Source organism: Euprymna scolopes, chromosome 43 (assembly GCF_053919585.1).
Source record: "Euprymna scolopes isolate OS-2025 chromosome 43, ASM5391958v1, whole genome shotgun sequence".
NCBI lineage: Eukaryota > Metazoa > Mollusca > Cephalopoda > Sepiida > Sepiolidae > Euprymna > Euprymna scolopes.
Window position 1 is genome coordinate 36,120,708 of NC_136524.1, and position 16,503 is coordinate 36,137,210.

The 16,503-nt window shown below is 34.8% G+C and overlaps 1 protein-coding gene across 1 annotated transcript in view; it reads left to right on the forward strand.

Moving 5' to 3' along the window:
• Positions 1 to 16,503, forward strand: part of LOC145268287 (protein HIRA-like) — a 191,929-nt gene that overhangs the window by 41,576 nt on the left and 133,850 nt on the right. Inside the window, exon 3 of the mRNA XM_080123694.1 lies at positions 12,053 to 12,163. Within this exon, the coding sequence (XP_079979820.1) occupies positions 12,053 to 12,163 (111 nt within the window). The remainder of the gene's footprint in view (positions 1 to 12,052; positions 12,164 to 16,503) is intronic.

A 16,503-nucleotide genomic window follows, 5' to 3' on the forward strand; every position in this document is an offset into this window, starting at 1 on the left:
AGATTCGGGATTGATAATTGTATCGAAATTGGTAATTGTATCGGAATCTGGAAAAATATTGGAATCGTCCCATCACTAATTAAGAGTAGGTATCCCAAACTGAATAAATTTTTTGGTACTTATATATTTTTGAATAAATTTTTTGGTACTTATATATTTTTGGTACCGCACTGAAATATTTTATTTTGAAAGCCATTCTTAACATCGGGAGGGTGTTTTGTAACTATTCTGTGTTTCCACCTAACAACTTGATAAAAGAGATATTGTGAAACTTGAATTTAACCTATAAAAAAATACTATTTAAAACTAGTGCGATATCCAAAATACATAAACATTAATTTTTTTAATCTACCAAAAAACGTTTAGGTATGCATATGTAGTGCTACAAGATATATATATATACACACACCAAATTTATCTTTGTATCCCAATTAGTACCAGAGTTATGGCTATTCAAAGTTTGTCCGACAATTGATGAAAGAAAGAACAGGTGATTTTGACTTGAGTCAACGCCTTCTACAGCCTAGCAGCGCAACTGCACTTGTTGTTTTATTACCACACAAGCAGAAATGCCCGTCATATAAATTTAACAGCAAGTTCTTTGATATAACAGGTTTGTTCTTTGATATAACAGGTGTGTTCAAAATGAATGTTTGTTTAGAGCACAATTAAACCATGATACTTTTTGCATTTTAAACTTTAATTCAGGCCAATATATAAAAATAATTTTATAAAATCAACAGTAGGTTCTCTATATTGCAATGTAAACTACAATGTATCGTGAACTAAGTCACTTCAAAGAGGCATGTGAAGCTTCCTCCTGGTGCACTACAGTGGGTCCCCAACAAGAGCAGGCAATTAATCGATTTGATTAAAAAATGGACGATTTCACCAATTTCGATGACAATAAAATATGGGAGTGTGAAACATTCGTTAATCATCATTCAATACAAAAAAATGTCGGGTCTCGCTGTGTGTGTGTGTGTGTGTGTGTGTGTGTGTGTGTGTGTGTGTGTGTGTGTGTGTGTGTGTGTGTGTGTGTGTGTGTGTGTGTGTGTGTGTGTATATGTAATATATATATATATAAATTGTAACTTTATTATTTATAGTCAATAATTCCCCTATTGTATTAAATTGTATACTAGGTTTACTTAGTAGGTGATCGTTGCCGAGCATGTGTGCTGCTTTGAGTCGGCTTGCTAGAGCGCATGCTCAATAAAAGATTAACATGGTACCTTGAAACCAACAATCTAATAACCAACCTACAAACAGGATTCAGAAAAGGAAGAGGGACAATTGACCACCTTGTCCGACTCGAAACATTCATATGTGAAGCTTTCCTCCAAAAAGAACATCTCACTTGAAAAGGCTTATGATACCACATGGAGATATGTTATAATGAGAGACTTAAAAATACTGACAACTTCCTAAAAAACAGAACTTTTAGAGTCCTTTTAAATGACACTCTCAGACTTGAAAGAATGGGACTTCCGCAAGGATGCATCCTTTCTACCACATTATTTAACATTAAAATTAATAACATCACAAAATGCTTTACCCATGGTATAAAAGGCTCACTATATGTGGATGATTTCTTGATCTGCTATAGATCAAAACACATCCATACGATAGAACGTCAACTTCAACAATGCCTAAACAAAATAAGCAAATGAACCACAGAAAACGGCTTTAAACTATCAAAAGAAAAAACCAAATGTCTACATTTCTGCCATATACACAAAATGCATAATGACCCAACTCTCAAACTGTATGATACAGAAATCCTAATAGTCAAACAACATAAATTTCTTGGCGTTATATTTGATCATAAACTCTCCTTTATCCCACATATAAATCACTTGAGAACCAAATGCAACAAAGCATCCATCTCATAAAGACTATAGCCCACACTGAATGGGGAGCCGACAGAAAAAAACTCTCATTAAACTTTACCAAACATTAATACGCTCCAAACTAGATTATGCATGTTTCATTTACGGATCAACTAGAAAATCTTACCTACTAAAATTAGATACAATACACCATCAAGGTCTAAGACTCGCAACAGGGGCTTTCACTACCTCCCCAGTAGAAAGCTTATATACAGAAACAAAGGAGCTCCCACTAAATGTAAGAAGGCAAAAATTGGGAACACAGTACTATATAAAACTTGCTTTAAACCCTTCAAACCCCGCTTACAAAACTATCTTTGAATCCCAATTTAACCTACCCCTCAACATAAAAGAAAACACTATTAAACCTTTCAGCTTTCGCATAAAAAAACTCCTCTCCGAGACACAAATAAACATACACAAAACTGTCACTTAAAAAACACCCCCATGGCTACAAAAACCTCCAACAATTATATTAGACGTCGCTAAACATCCCAAAACTAAAACAAACCCGATCACCCTCCAAGAAAAAACGAATCCATCATAAATGTTTTTTTGCAACTACTTACACATATATACTGATGGATCCAAAAATAAAGACAAAGTAGTGTGCTGCTGTACTTAATAACACACAACTGCAACAACGAATTCCGAACAATGCTTTAATATATAGTGCTGAAATCCTGGCCATCAACTTAGCCCTAGTCATCATCACAGCAAACCAATCCAACAAGTTCATCATCTTTCAGACTCCAAATCAACACTCTTATCCTTATTAAACCAAGAATCGACAAACCCATTAATCATCAAACTCTTACATAGAATAAACCAATTATCCACAAGCAAAACCATCATATTCTGCTGGATACCTAGTCATATTGGCATCCCCGGCAACGAAAAAGCTGACAAAGCAGCAAAAAAAATCACTACACCTAAATATTTCTGATTTCAAAATCCCTCATTCAGACCTCAAACCAACAATCAACAAGTTTATTAGAAATAAATGGCAAGAAATATGGAAGAATCAAGCAAACAACAAACTTCAAAATATCCAACCTAATATCGAGGAATGTTATCCAGCATACCGGAAAATAAGGAAAGAAGTAGTAGTACTAACCAGACTCAGAATAGGACATACCCATATTACTCATTCTCATCTAACCCTAACCCATATTACTCATTCTCATCTAACCCTAACCCATATTACTCATTCTCATCTAAAAAATGAAGTACCCCCAACATGCATTACCTGTCATGAACCATTTTCAATAAAACGCATATTAATCTACTGCCATGTTTTTAACTCGATTCGATCAAAATACTATCAATCCAAAGACCTAAAAGACTTATTCAACAATACAGACCCAAGCAAAATCTTGAAATTCTTAAAAGAAATAAAACTATACAACAAAATTTAAACCTTCCCATTGTATAGAAACATTAATTACTACACCATTGACCAATATTTAATCTGAAACCGAACATATCACCAATAGCCAAACAGAACCGGCATTAAATAACTTCTAATGGTTGATATGCCATTAAACAAACCAATCAATCAATCTCTGTCTATAATTTTGCAAAAAGAATAGTTTTGGAATCGTCCCATCACTACAATAATATTAGGGATCATCTGTTGTTTACCCCAAGAACTGTTTTGGGTATTTAAAAACCAAAACCAAAAAAACAATCATCTTATCATGGCTCACCAGCAATGTTTATTCAATACCCCCTTTCCCTCTGTCTCTCACTCTATCTATCTAATATATATATATGTGTGTGTGTGTGTGTGAGAATGTGTGTCTGTGTGTGAGGACAATTCTCAACCTATATACTCAACAAATTTTTTATACGTAGATTTGAAATTTGGTATATAAAGTATTCAGGCATGTGGAAAACTTTTTAATCCGTTTTCATCCCGAAAAAAGAGGCTGCTAAGGGGTTAAAATTGAAAAAAATGGTAGGGGTCATCAGATTTTTATCTGTTAACTGTTTCACAAATGCGCATGCGTGAATTGTTCAAATTACAGATTTAAAATGTTTGGAAGAAGTAGGCTTGAAAACATTTTTTAAAGATTGTGTCAAGGTGGTCAAATGGTTATTGTATTTGACTCTAGGGTTTGGTTTCGATTTCAGCACATTTTTTGTTTTATTTACAAGAAGTGAACTGTTTAGAAAAAACATGCACATGTCTCAGTTTCTGTATGAATTAAAATATATTTATGGGTATCTTACCAACTGGCAATGTTGGAAAGCCTGCTAGTATATATATAAATTATCTCTATATAAATAAAATGAACTCATTTTTTCCCGTCTGATTTTGACATTAATAGGATTAAAAATCAAGATATTTCATGCAAATATAATATGCACAAACGGCAGAATAATATCTGAGGTGTGTTATAGGCTTATTATTTCTCAAATTCCTCGATAATCTTAGATTTCTATACTTTTTCTGCTGAGAAGTCACGGCCAAAATCGGTTAAGATCAATGGAAGTGGTAAAATATTTTCTCTCTAATAAATTCCTCCTCCCCCTGCCACCACTTAACACCGTTTGGGGATCGTTCACAAGGAACAGTTGAGAAGAGAACACCGGTTTGGCTTCGTAGTTCTTTCATGTGAAGTTATTTAAAATCACTAAACTAAGCTGCAGTGCTCTGTGGCGTAGTGGTTAGCGTGCTGGACAATTCACATTATATTTTCACGTTCGCACCGACCTACCGTAGTCGTTTTTTTTCCTAAACAACTGGAATGGACTTTTCTTGGTGGCCGAACTGTTAACGTTGCAGATGTTTTTTTATTTTTCACACTTTATTTTCCTACTTTTACTCATGACTCCGGGTTTGATCCTTCCTACTTACCTACCATAACATTTTTTAAAAACTCCCCCCCCCCCCCCGTCCCGGAAACAAACACTCTGGCAATGCCGGGTATCCCCGCTAGTGTAATTATAATATACTGGTGGCGGGGTACCCGGCGTTGCCTGGGTGTTTGTAGGTGTGTGTGTTTTTGGGTAAATGAAAACAAAAATCGTTGGTTGTTTTAAAAAAAACGAAGCCTTGACACACAGTTGGAAAATAATAAAGTGTGAAAAAAAACGTGCGACTTGGCAGGTGCCCGTTTTTGACGAGTTAATGACGTCAACTTTGAGTGCGGGACAGTGTTTTATTTACCGCAAGTCTGTTCGCTTCTTTTTTTTTTTTTTTCATACAAAAAAGCTTAATGCACATGCGGCGATCGAAAATTGTTGAATATTTATCTTTTGAAAGTCGAGCAAATTAAATAGACAGGCGACCCTGGTTATTAACTCGTAGATACAGGGTGACCCCTCCCCCCCCCCCCCAAAAAAAAAACAGGACATTCAACTGTTTTTCTGAACATTTTACAGTCAATGGAGAGAAAAAAAGGCCAAAGATCCTAGTGTCTTGATGTGATGTTTTGAATATAATAAACTAGTTATGACCAAAGTTTCATTTCATTCGGACAAAACATTAAGAAACAGGACCTAATTAGAGTTGGGCCCTTTTTTTTTTTTTTTTAAGTAACACTGTATTATCATTTAGGCACGATTATAAAAAGTTTTAAGAAGTTGTGAGGCGACTGATCGGTTCTCTGAAAAAAGCCTTTCTTGGACATACACGAAAACGCGCGCACACAGATACACACAGACACACACACACAAACATTTTCGCTTTTATATTTATAGATGAAATTTGGATCATTCCATTTGTCATTTTTAATCCTCTCATAATAATCATCATTCAAATATAAATCAATTCATCTCATTAATTAACCCTTATTCTTGAGTGGCATTTAACCTTAATTAGCGTTGACTCATTATCATTCATCATATTCGGGGTAACATCTGTTTTACATGCTCACAGGTGTTGGATGACCCAGTAAATGAAGCAGAAAATTAAGTTAGAGGTGCTAAAAAAAAATGCGCCACTCTCACCTGTACTACACTAAAAGAGAAAAGTTGGCATAATACGTTACATACTATTGTATCAGAAACCTGGGTTATAGTGAAGAATCTGTTCTTTTTAACTTTTGGTTTTGTTCATTTGGCTGATTGATTAGACATGGTCAGACGGAAAAGAAAGCCATTCTTAACATTGGGAAAGGTGAGGGTTTACAAATTATATGAGAGGGAGATGATCATTAATCAGAAGGGACCCTAGCTTGGTTGTCACTGTCGTTCCATCTATGGAGAAGCAACTAGAAGTCAAATAGAGCAAACCATCTTTACTATTACCGAAACACCTGTGTTCAAATTAAAAAAAAAAAGAAATTCATGTTGAGAAACTCTTTTCTGACATATGTTTATAATATATATTTGAAAAAAAAAAAGATATTAATGTACTTTTGACATGTTTCACAAGCTACCAGATTCCAGCTATGCAGAGAAATAATATAAAGATCTCATATAAAAAAGATCAAGAGAACGACCAATAAAGAAATCATCGTCAGCGGCCCTGCTGTTTTTTAACACTGTCGACGACCACGGCTCTCCAAATTGTAAAGCCATGGTAATCTCAGTAAGACAAGTAAAGACGATAGTTTCCTGTTGCTTTCATCTTGATTCGAGGGTGCATCTTTCCCAGTGAGTAAAACGAAAATGTATGTGTATGTATGTTCACTTTTTGTGTATGTCTGAAAAAGGCTTTTTTCCGGCGGATTCTCGAGGCCGTCGCTTATTTTTAAAACTTTTTATATCATGTCTAAATGATAATCTCTATGACTTAACAACGTTGGTCGCCTCTCTATTTAATTTGACCAACTTTGAAACGTTAAATATTCGACATTTTCGGATTGGCGCATGTAGATTCGCCTTTTTTGTATAAGAAAAGCGAAACAGGATTCTAACCGGATGTAAGCGTCACTGTTAACTATCCCGCAGTAAAGCAATTTGACCTCATTAAAAACTGCAATGTATTGACTGTTGCTGTAGCTCAGGTATTCAGGCTCAGCCTATGGGCCTCAAGGCTCCGGGTTCGAGCCAACCTGTCACCAAGCCCCCCCTCCCTCCCCCATTTTTAAAATCGCTGTGTTTTATTGTTTTTTTTTTTATATTTAAACAGGGTTACATTTCCTTTTGGTTCTTCTTTAACAAATGCACACACCTACAAGCACCCAAGCAACACCGGGTAAACCCCCCCCCTTGCTAGTCTATATATATATAAAAGCGAAAATGTATGTGTGTTTGTTTGTGTGTATGTTTGTGTGTCTGCTAAAAACTTTCGACAGACAAAACAAAAATTCACAAACTTGGTTTCATATGAAAGCCCCACCTTCCGGACGACAAATATCGAAAAATTGGCCCAAAGTGACCATCAGAAGTGCGTCAACTGATCGATTTTCTGCAGGGGGGGCCTCCCAAAAAAAGTGACATTTTAATGTTAAACATTACATATTTTTAAATCGATTTATAACTGCCCCAAAAAATACGGCCGCCAACTCTTCTACATAAAGTATACACACGGCCGTTTATTTTGGGTCAACTTGTATTTAAAACCAGCTGAGTCATGTCACGTGATCTTGACGTCAGCAACCTCTAATGGCGGTCTTAATTTTACAATTTAAAAATGTTGTTATCGGTAAAAAAAAAATTAATTAAAGCTAAACTATGAACTTCTACGCTATGACAACGTTACCAAAGTTATTACCACATTCAAAATAGGTAGATACGATAGTTAAACAAACAGAGAGAGAGTGAGAGAGACGCAAACACAGAGAGAGAGAGAGAGAGAGAGAGAGATGTCTAGACAGAAAACGAGAAAAACGTTAACTTTTTCACCCCAAAATCGACAGGGGGGAGGGTCAGCAACGCATGCGTCAGATGACGTCATGACGTCGTGACCTGATTTACTTTAAATAGTTGATAAACCAAACAAACTTAATATACGCCGCTTTAGCGCAGGTAGTTAAGGCCTTGGTTCATTATCTAAAAGTTTTGGGTTCGAATCGTGGTGCGAGATGTTTTTTTTTTTTAAATTTAAATATTGAACCCTGTATTATTTAAGCCATTTTTCACGTAACGTTCGTTTTTCTGTTTTAATCGTTCGTTTGCCTTACGTTATTTATTTATTTTTTTTTAACCCCCCCCCCTGCTTAATTAAAACGTTTTCTTTTCTTACTTCGCTTATAACAATGCTTACACCGTCATCGTTGTAACGCTCAACAACTTTCAAACATCTTTCACTTCTGGCTGGCCGATTGTATTTTCAAACTTCGCCTCAAGGGTTCGGCTTCGATCCCCCCCCCCCGGTTTCTTTTTTATTTAACATCACACACCCCTACAAACACCCGGGCAACGCCGGGTACCCCTCACTAGTATATATATATATATAAAAGCGAAAACGTGTGTGTGTTTGTGTGTGCATGTTTTGTGTATGTCTGGCAAAGGCTTTTGAAGGGATGGGGGTCATTTGGCGTGCTCACTCATTCTTAAAACGTTTTATATACTGTCTAAATCATAATATATACAAGTTATGAATGGAGGTCGCATCTATCTTTAATTTGCCCGACTTTTATGCGCTATTTTCAAGATTTTTTTTCAATCGCTGTCTTTGTTTCGCTTTTCAGTATAAAAAAGCGAACCTGAATCTGTATCAGCAGTTCCCTAGCACTCGTGGCAGGGACAGGGGAAACTGCTTATATCAGACAATTGCTATTCATTGGGACACTCCCCTTTTTATAGGGAGCTGGTTTTCCCCCCTCCCCAACATCTTGGGAAAACAAACAGCCAAAGTTAGGGAAAGAAAAAAAAAAAAAACAGCTTCGCAGCAAAAGCTGACGGTGAGATATGTTTGATCTCATTATCATTAAAATCGCGCATTTAAGTTTTAATTGTTAAATTAAATCACTTTACTGTTACTCTGCTGTGGTGGGCGAGTGGGTTACATGTCAGGATTTTTTTCCACCTACGCCTCAAGGTTCCAGGTTCAATCCTACCTACCTACCTACCTACCTACCAAATTTTTTTTTTCTTTTACCACACGGGCGATGCCGGCAATTTTTTTTTTTTTTTTACGACCCCCCCCCCCCCAAACGCACACACCTACAAACACCCTCGCAACGCCGGGTACTCCCACTAGTCTATATATATATATATATATATATATATATATATATATATATAAAAGGCAAAATGTGTTTCAGTGTGTGTGTGTTTGTATGTTGCGCAAAAACTTTCCACACAGGCGACGGATTTTTGCCAGATCGGTATGATTTTGAAGCTCGAATCTTCGAACAACAAATATCGAAAAATTGGCTAAAAACATTAATTACTTCACTCAACAGGTCGCTTTTCTACGGGGAGGGGTAGAAAAAAAATCGTTTCTTGATTTTCCTTTTCTACTACGACTATGGCGTGATCTTTGACCTAGAAAACATGGACGTTAGTTTAACCACCTGCTGTTTTTTTAAACGTTTACTTTCATCTGTTTTTATCGCCTTTAAATGTATGTATGTACGTATGTCTCGCAGAAACTTTCGACAGAGGCGATGGATTTTAACGAGATCGGTATCATTTTAAAGCTCGTTCCTTCAGATGACACATAAAAAATTGGCTAAAAATATTAATTCCTTCATCCTCAACTGAGCACTTTTCTACAGGGAGGGGTAGCAAAAAATCTTTGTTTGTAGACAGTCTTGGAAAACTTTGAAAAGCCTTGTAAATGAACATTGGAAATCTGTACGAACTCTGGATATGGTGGATGTGAAATAAGAGACATGCATAGATCTGATGACTTAAGAGGAAAATTAAATCTTAATCGTATAAAGAGAACAACAGCAGATGTCAATGGAATAAGAATATTAGTAAAATGGATGATTTCTTAAGTTGGTAGATAAAGAATAGTTATGGTACCAGGTTCAATTCACAAGGGAAGGTCAAGGAAAAGATAGGAGAAATTGATAAAAATTGATTTGAGAGGAAGAGAGATAAGGACCTGGTCAGAGATACCCCCCCAGAAATTTTAGAAGGAATGTTGGTACTCTATGGTGATTCCCTGGCTTTTTTTTTTTTAAATTTTATTTCCAGACTAGACTATGTGAAAGAAATCTAGAAGTCAAATCTTCCTATCAAAATGAAACCTGACTTTGAAACCATTATATCAGTTTTTCGTATATAGAAATAATTCTAGATCTTTCAACAAAAGACTAAAAAGAAATTTAACAGTTCCCATACAGGAATGCTCAGAACCGCAGTCAACATCTCTTAGAAGCAACATCCTACAGTGGAGCAACTTTGTAGACACCTTCCTTTGCTCTCGACCTTGAGAAGATAGGGAGAGAAACCAGGGTTGTTAGTCACTATGTGAGAGATAAGCATGAAATTGTTAATGATGCTCTTTTGTAGGTACAAAAATTGATATAAATCAATGGGGAACTACACATAACTTACATCAGTGAAGCTGAACAGGATGCACAATACACTCATGTTTAGTTTTACTGATATTTTTTTATGTAATAAGGCAATTTTCTGAAATCAGGACTGCCAGGTGATAGAAGGTACTCCTGCATGTGATAAATAAAATAAAATGATTGTGAGTGAAAACATGTAGTGTATCAAAAATGAGTTGATATAATCTATGAATATTTTTTCAGCAAATCCTTTGTGGTATTTCTTGGTAGCTATCGTTGCTACTATTTTTTAGTAATTCTATTTTTAGTAATGCATGCTTGATTTAAAAACTTTATGGAGACACAATCATTCAAACAAACAAAAAAAAAAAAATCTAAAATTCTGTTAAAATCAATTTGGAAATGTATTGGAATATTTACTGGTTGCTCATCACTTAAATTAATTTTAGATCTATTTAATTTTAATCTTAAAAAAAATTCAATTGATAAAATATTTTTTAATGTTTAATTTAAAAAGCTTAACTAATGCTACTAATTTTTTATTTTTTATTTACTGAGACTTAGTTTTTGAGTAAGGATTTTATTAGAAAAAAAAAGTTAAATTTTTAAAAATCTTTTTATGTTTTTACAACAATCAATATGTAAGAAATAAATAAAACATTAACAAAACACATTTTGAAATTATAAATTACTTGTAGGGATATCTGGCAGTGCTCGGGATTGAATGATGATCAACGAATGTTTCACACTTTCAATTGTCATCAAAATCGGTGAAATCTCCCATTTTTCAATCAAATTAATTGATTACTTGCTTTAGTTGGGGACCTACTGCGGTATACTGGAATGAAGCTTCACATGCCTCCCCATAGTGACTTAATCCACAATACATTGTATTCTACATTTCACTATAGAGAACCTACTGTCAATTTTATAAAATTATTTTTATATAACTTGAATTAAAGTTTGAAATACAAAAGTCAAGTATCATGGTTCAGTTGTGCTCTAAACAGAAACATTTATGTCAACATGCCCTTCTATTGATTTTATATGCTGGGCCCTTCTGTTTTGTGCGGTAATAAAACTTCGCAAATGCACTTGTGATGTTAGGCTGTATAAAAGTGTTAACTTTCATCAAAATTGGACTTCCTTTAATTGGATTTTTTTTAATACTTATTGGATGTATTTTGATACAAAACCATCTAAGATCACTCTCAGCCACAAAATACACTTGTGTGAAATTAAAAAAAAAAAAAAAATCTGCCCAACTGTTTCAGAGTTTATAGAGAACTCTCTCTCTCTCTCTCTCTCTCTCTCTCTCTCTCTCTCTCTCTCTCTCTAATATCAATTATTATACATTGTGGAACAGACAATTTTTGCAAGCAACTGGAAATCACTTGTTAATTTTATATTCCCATGAAATTTCCTCTGGAGGAAGTCGGTTCAACCTGCTTAGGGTGGGTATTTTTTTGCTTCCCCACTGAATAAATTTGACACAAAGCCGTTTTTTAACATGGAGAGAAAGGGGTACCAGCTCCCCCCAATTGGGGGCAGAGGGCTGGATAGTACCAACTAGTATGAAGGGTTTCCCCTATATTGAATGGTCTGATATGTGGGGTTGCCCCCACATATAACTTTAATTGCAGTATCTGCTGGAACTGATACTACACTTTGATCTTGGCCGGGAAGCTGCTTAGGGTGAGTGTCGCTTCAGTATAGTAGTACGTAGACATAAAATTCAAATATTTGTAAATATTAAATTTTAATACACGTAAATTTGTGTTTTCATTTCAGGCGATGACTGTGGCAAGGTGGTCATTTGGAATATGGCCCCTGTCCGTGATGAAAAATTTGAAAAAGATGACACTGTACCAAGAATTTTGTGTCAAATGGACAATCATTTAGGTGAGTCTCTTTAAATTTATTCTATGATTTCTCATACATATTTTTGCTGTGGCCATTGTAATTTCTGCTGAATCACCAGTTTTTTTTTTTATTTTTTTTTTTATTTGAATTGTTCCATTTTGGTACAGGCTGCCACCATCTGTAGTCAGCCTAATGGGTACATCGTGGCTGCTGATCTTTGGATAATTATCCCCAGCAGGGGATATGTGGAAACTTATTTCTGGTGTAAAATATTAATGGAACTGTATATATACCTTTTTAAACTAAGTAATTCCTGTGAATTGTAAGCAGTCTCTCTCATGTTTTAGGTTATAATTCTTTATGGGACCCTGTAAAAGATGTATAATAGGCACTTTCATCTCTTTTTGCATTGTGTTTTACAGTCCTGAATGTGCTGCCTCAGAACTGTGTGAATGAACATACATCACCGTCACATTTTCGGAGTTCTGTATTGTCTAACTATCATGATGTATCTAAGTTTTATGCATTTCTTAATTAGCTTAGCAACCTCTATTTTTAACGGTTTTATGACCATGGCCTAATAAAAAAAGGGGGGGGGTCAAACACTCATGGAACAGATTACCAGAGGTAGTGATGCTGTCTATAATATCCGGGTTTGAAGTCACTTTGGATATGCAAATAGTATATAGACTTACACATATACAACATCTGGTTCTGTTCAGTTTGAGTAGTTCTCCATCCCAGGCTTTACCATCTCTTTCTTCAGTCTACAAATGATAATGATAATAAATAACATTTCATGGAAGTGTTGGATGCATCATGAATGCTAATCTTAAGATAATTACTCCTCACTTGAGTAGCCGAAGATGCATGGGGAGTCATTTTTGGCGTGAAACAGCATCAACCAGAATTTAAAAAGATCTTGGACAAAGTTTTCACCCCGGTGCCAATCTGTGGTCTCTGACAAAAGATGTACCCTAGGTACTTTTGTCTCATTAGAAAAAAGTCAGCATTCTTTGTCTGTGATTTTGCTCTGCAGAACAGTTTTCCAGAGGTAGTAACGCTGTCTATAATATCCAGGTTCGAAAACACCTTAGACAAAACATTGTAACTATATATAAAAATTCCTTTTTTTTTTTTTTTTTTTTTTTTTCATAAGTATAATTCTAAATATGCACTGAATTTTATGTTAAGACTTGAAGGATTCAAATTTCTTCAGATGTTTTTTTTTTTTTTTTTTAACCGCCTTCGTTACAAAAGAGTATTGTTTTATAAAACCTTTTATTTAAATAATTTGATTTTACTCGTTTTATTAATAATAATAATAAAAAGGTTGATAAGACATTTTTCACTCAGAAATGAGTTTTAGAAGATTGTCAGTGAAAAACACATAATCTCCAAAAGATAAGCATTTCATTATTTATAGTCGCCATTTGGAAAAAAAAAAAATCACTCGTGAATGCAACGGTTTCACTTGCAAGGTAAAGTTGTGCCATCTCTAGTTATAGTTTTGATAAAGACATTGCAATGCAGTCATATGTTAAACTTGTTGTATAATTGTCACCCATGCTGTCTTAAATTACAACTGAAGGTTATGTAGTGTTGCATAGTATTGGAGAGGAGGGGAGTTAATCTCCACAAATTGACAGTCATCCTCTTTTATCAACAAAAACGGTTGTAATTGCTCAATGGATAATGATGTCTCTCGGAGTGTGATGTAGCCATGGTGTTGTAACAGGAGAAACTGAATCATCTTTTTTTTTGTTTTTGTTTTTTTTTTTTACTGTGAGTCCATTGCTTTTCATTTGTATCTTGGAAATATTGTTCAGCAAGTTTTGTACAAGTTGTCCAGAAGAAATGCTGATGATTAGAAATTAAAGACTTGGAAGAATACTATGAAAACTAAAGGTCTGAGAGTGAATGTTACCAAGACTAAAGTCATGATCAGTGGTTGTAATGTTGGGAAGGTCCCCAAAAGAGGAATGTTACCCTGCTCAGCTTGTGGAAAGAAATTTGGGAACAACTTCATTTTGAAGAGGGCAATTTTTTTCTCTATGTCACTAATTATTTCAAGGGAACCTTTCCGACTATCAGGTGATATTAGACTGTCCTTGGATATCGACGATGAAAGACTCCCTCGACATGCAAGTAAATTCTCAGACTCGATCAGATCTTTATGCGAAATCTCCATGTATCTACAAGCATATTTTGGATCCTGTTTATACTTCTCGAGATATTGAGAAATTTCATTGGCTGTTCCACTTTTTGAAGCTAAAAAAGAAGAAAAAGTATTTAAAAAATAATGTAGTAAAAAAAAATAATGTAGTAAAAAAAAATAATGTAGTAAAAAATATAATGTAGTAAAAAATATGTGGTAAAAATATAATGTGGTAAAAACATAATGTGGTAAAAATATAATGTGGTAAAAATATAATGTAGTAAAAAAAAAATATAATGTAAAAAAATATAATGTAGTAAAAAAATATAATGTGGTAAAAATATAATGTGGTAAAAAAATATAATGTGGTAAAAAAAATATAATGTAGTAAAAAAATATAGAAATGGTGATTAGAAATGAAAGACTGGGAAGAATGCTGTGAAAACTAAAGGTCTGAGAGTGAATGTTACCAAGACTAAAGTCATGATCAGTGGTTGTAATGTTGGAAAGCTCCCCAAAAGGAGAATGTTACCCTGCTCAGCTTGCGGAAAAGAAATTTGGGAGCAATTTCATTTTTTGTAGTATTTGTAAGCATTGCATACACAAGAAGTGCAGTAGAATTACTGGTAAGTTAAAAGACAATAACTTTTTTTATGTAAAAGGAGTGCAAGACCATGGAAACTGATAAGATCTCAAATATATATTGATCGCAAACTTATTAAGGTTGCTCAGAACTTCTGTTATGTTTCTGAATTGTGGAAAGGGAGTCGCATGTCATTCAATTGTTTGTGGTACTTTTAAGCATTGAGCGCACAAGAAATGCAGTCAAATTACTAAGTTAAAAGACAATAACCATGTGCAGTAATTTTAAAACAATGAAAGATGGATGAGAACTCAAATGTGGAGATTGTATATCTGAATGGCGAAGCTATTGGAGTTATTTTACTATCTTGGTGTCACCATTACAGTACAGCGTGAAACAGGTGCTAGTTTGATTGCACGAGTTAGGAGTCAATGGTGTTAGTTCAAAGAACTTCAGTCATTAACTAACTAGCAGAGCGTTAACAATGTCGACCCAGTGAAAAATCTATCAGTGTGATGATGTATGTAAAATGCAGTCTAAGAATATGCATTACATGAAAAGAAATGATTTGAGAATGCTACGATGAATATGTAATATTAATCATTAAGACAAACTTAGATCTGATGATCTTAGAGGAAGCTGAATCTGGGCAGTATAAGATGTTTGCAGATCAGGAGGTTTTGATGCTCTGGCTGCATTGAAATAATGGATGAGAGTTCTTGGTCAAGTTGATATAGTTAAGGTATCGGGTCTAGTTCACAGGGAAAAGCTAAGAAAAACATGGGTAGAAGTGATAAGGATGGACTTGAGAGAAAGATGGATAAATAAAGACCTGACCAGATAGGTTAGTTTGGAAGTCAGTTTCTAAAAGCCATCCAATATATGCCAGCATATAATACATTAAACCGATTATGATGATAGCAGCCATATCCCTTTCTCCCAATGTAACTGCAGTAATAGAGACTAAACCAAAAAAATCATGCCAACAGTATTGTTGTTCAAATTTTTTTTTTATATAACAATGTAAAATTAGATAGTCCTACCACTTGCTCCTTGAGAATAGATCCCCCCCTCCCACCTCAATGGTGACTAACTTTTCTTGATTCATTGACCAAAAAGAAAAAAAAAAGTTTGTTTTTTTTCATCACGTTTCATTGCAAACTTTCTCTTTGTAATTTAATATTGTGACACATAGTTGAACTATAATTTTATTTTTACACATTATTTATAATATAAATCTCACCTATCTGTTTAAATGTATGTATGTATGCCTAAAACTTTCGGCAGAGATGACGGATTTTCACGAGATCAGTATCGTTTTGGAGCTTGGCTGACAAATATCGAAAAATTGGCTAAAAACATTAATTCCTTCATCCCTCAACTGGGCACTTTTCTACAAGGAGGTGGGGGTCGCTTTTTTTTTTCGCCGATATTTTCAAAAGTTATCCCCTCTTTTCGATTGAGTAGCATTAATTTAGACCTTTATTACTTCTGGTTTGGCGATGGATGTAATGGCAAAGACGTCACTTATTTTTATGTCCTTTTCCTCCTTCACAGTACGGGTTTGAGCCTGCTTGCCTACTACCACTCTTTTTTTTTCTTTTTTTTTGTTCAACACACACCTCCGAGCAACGCCGG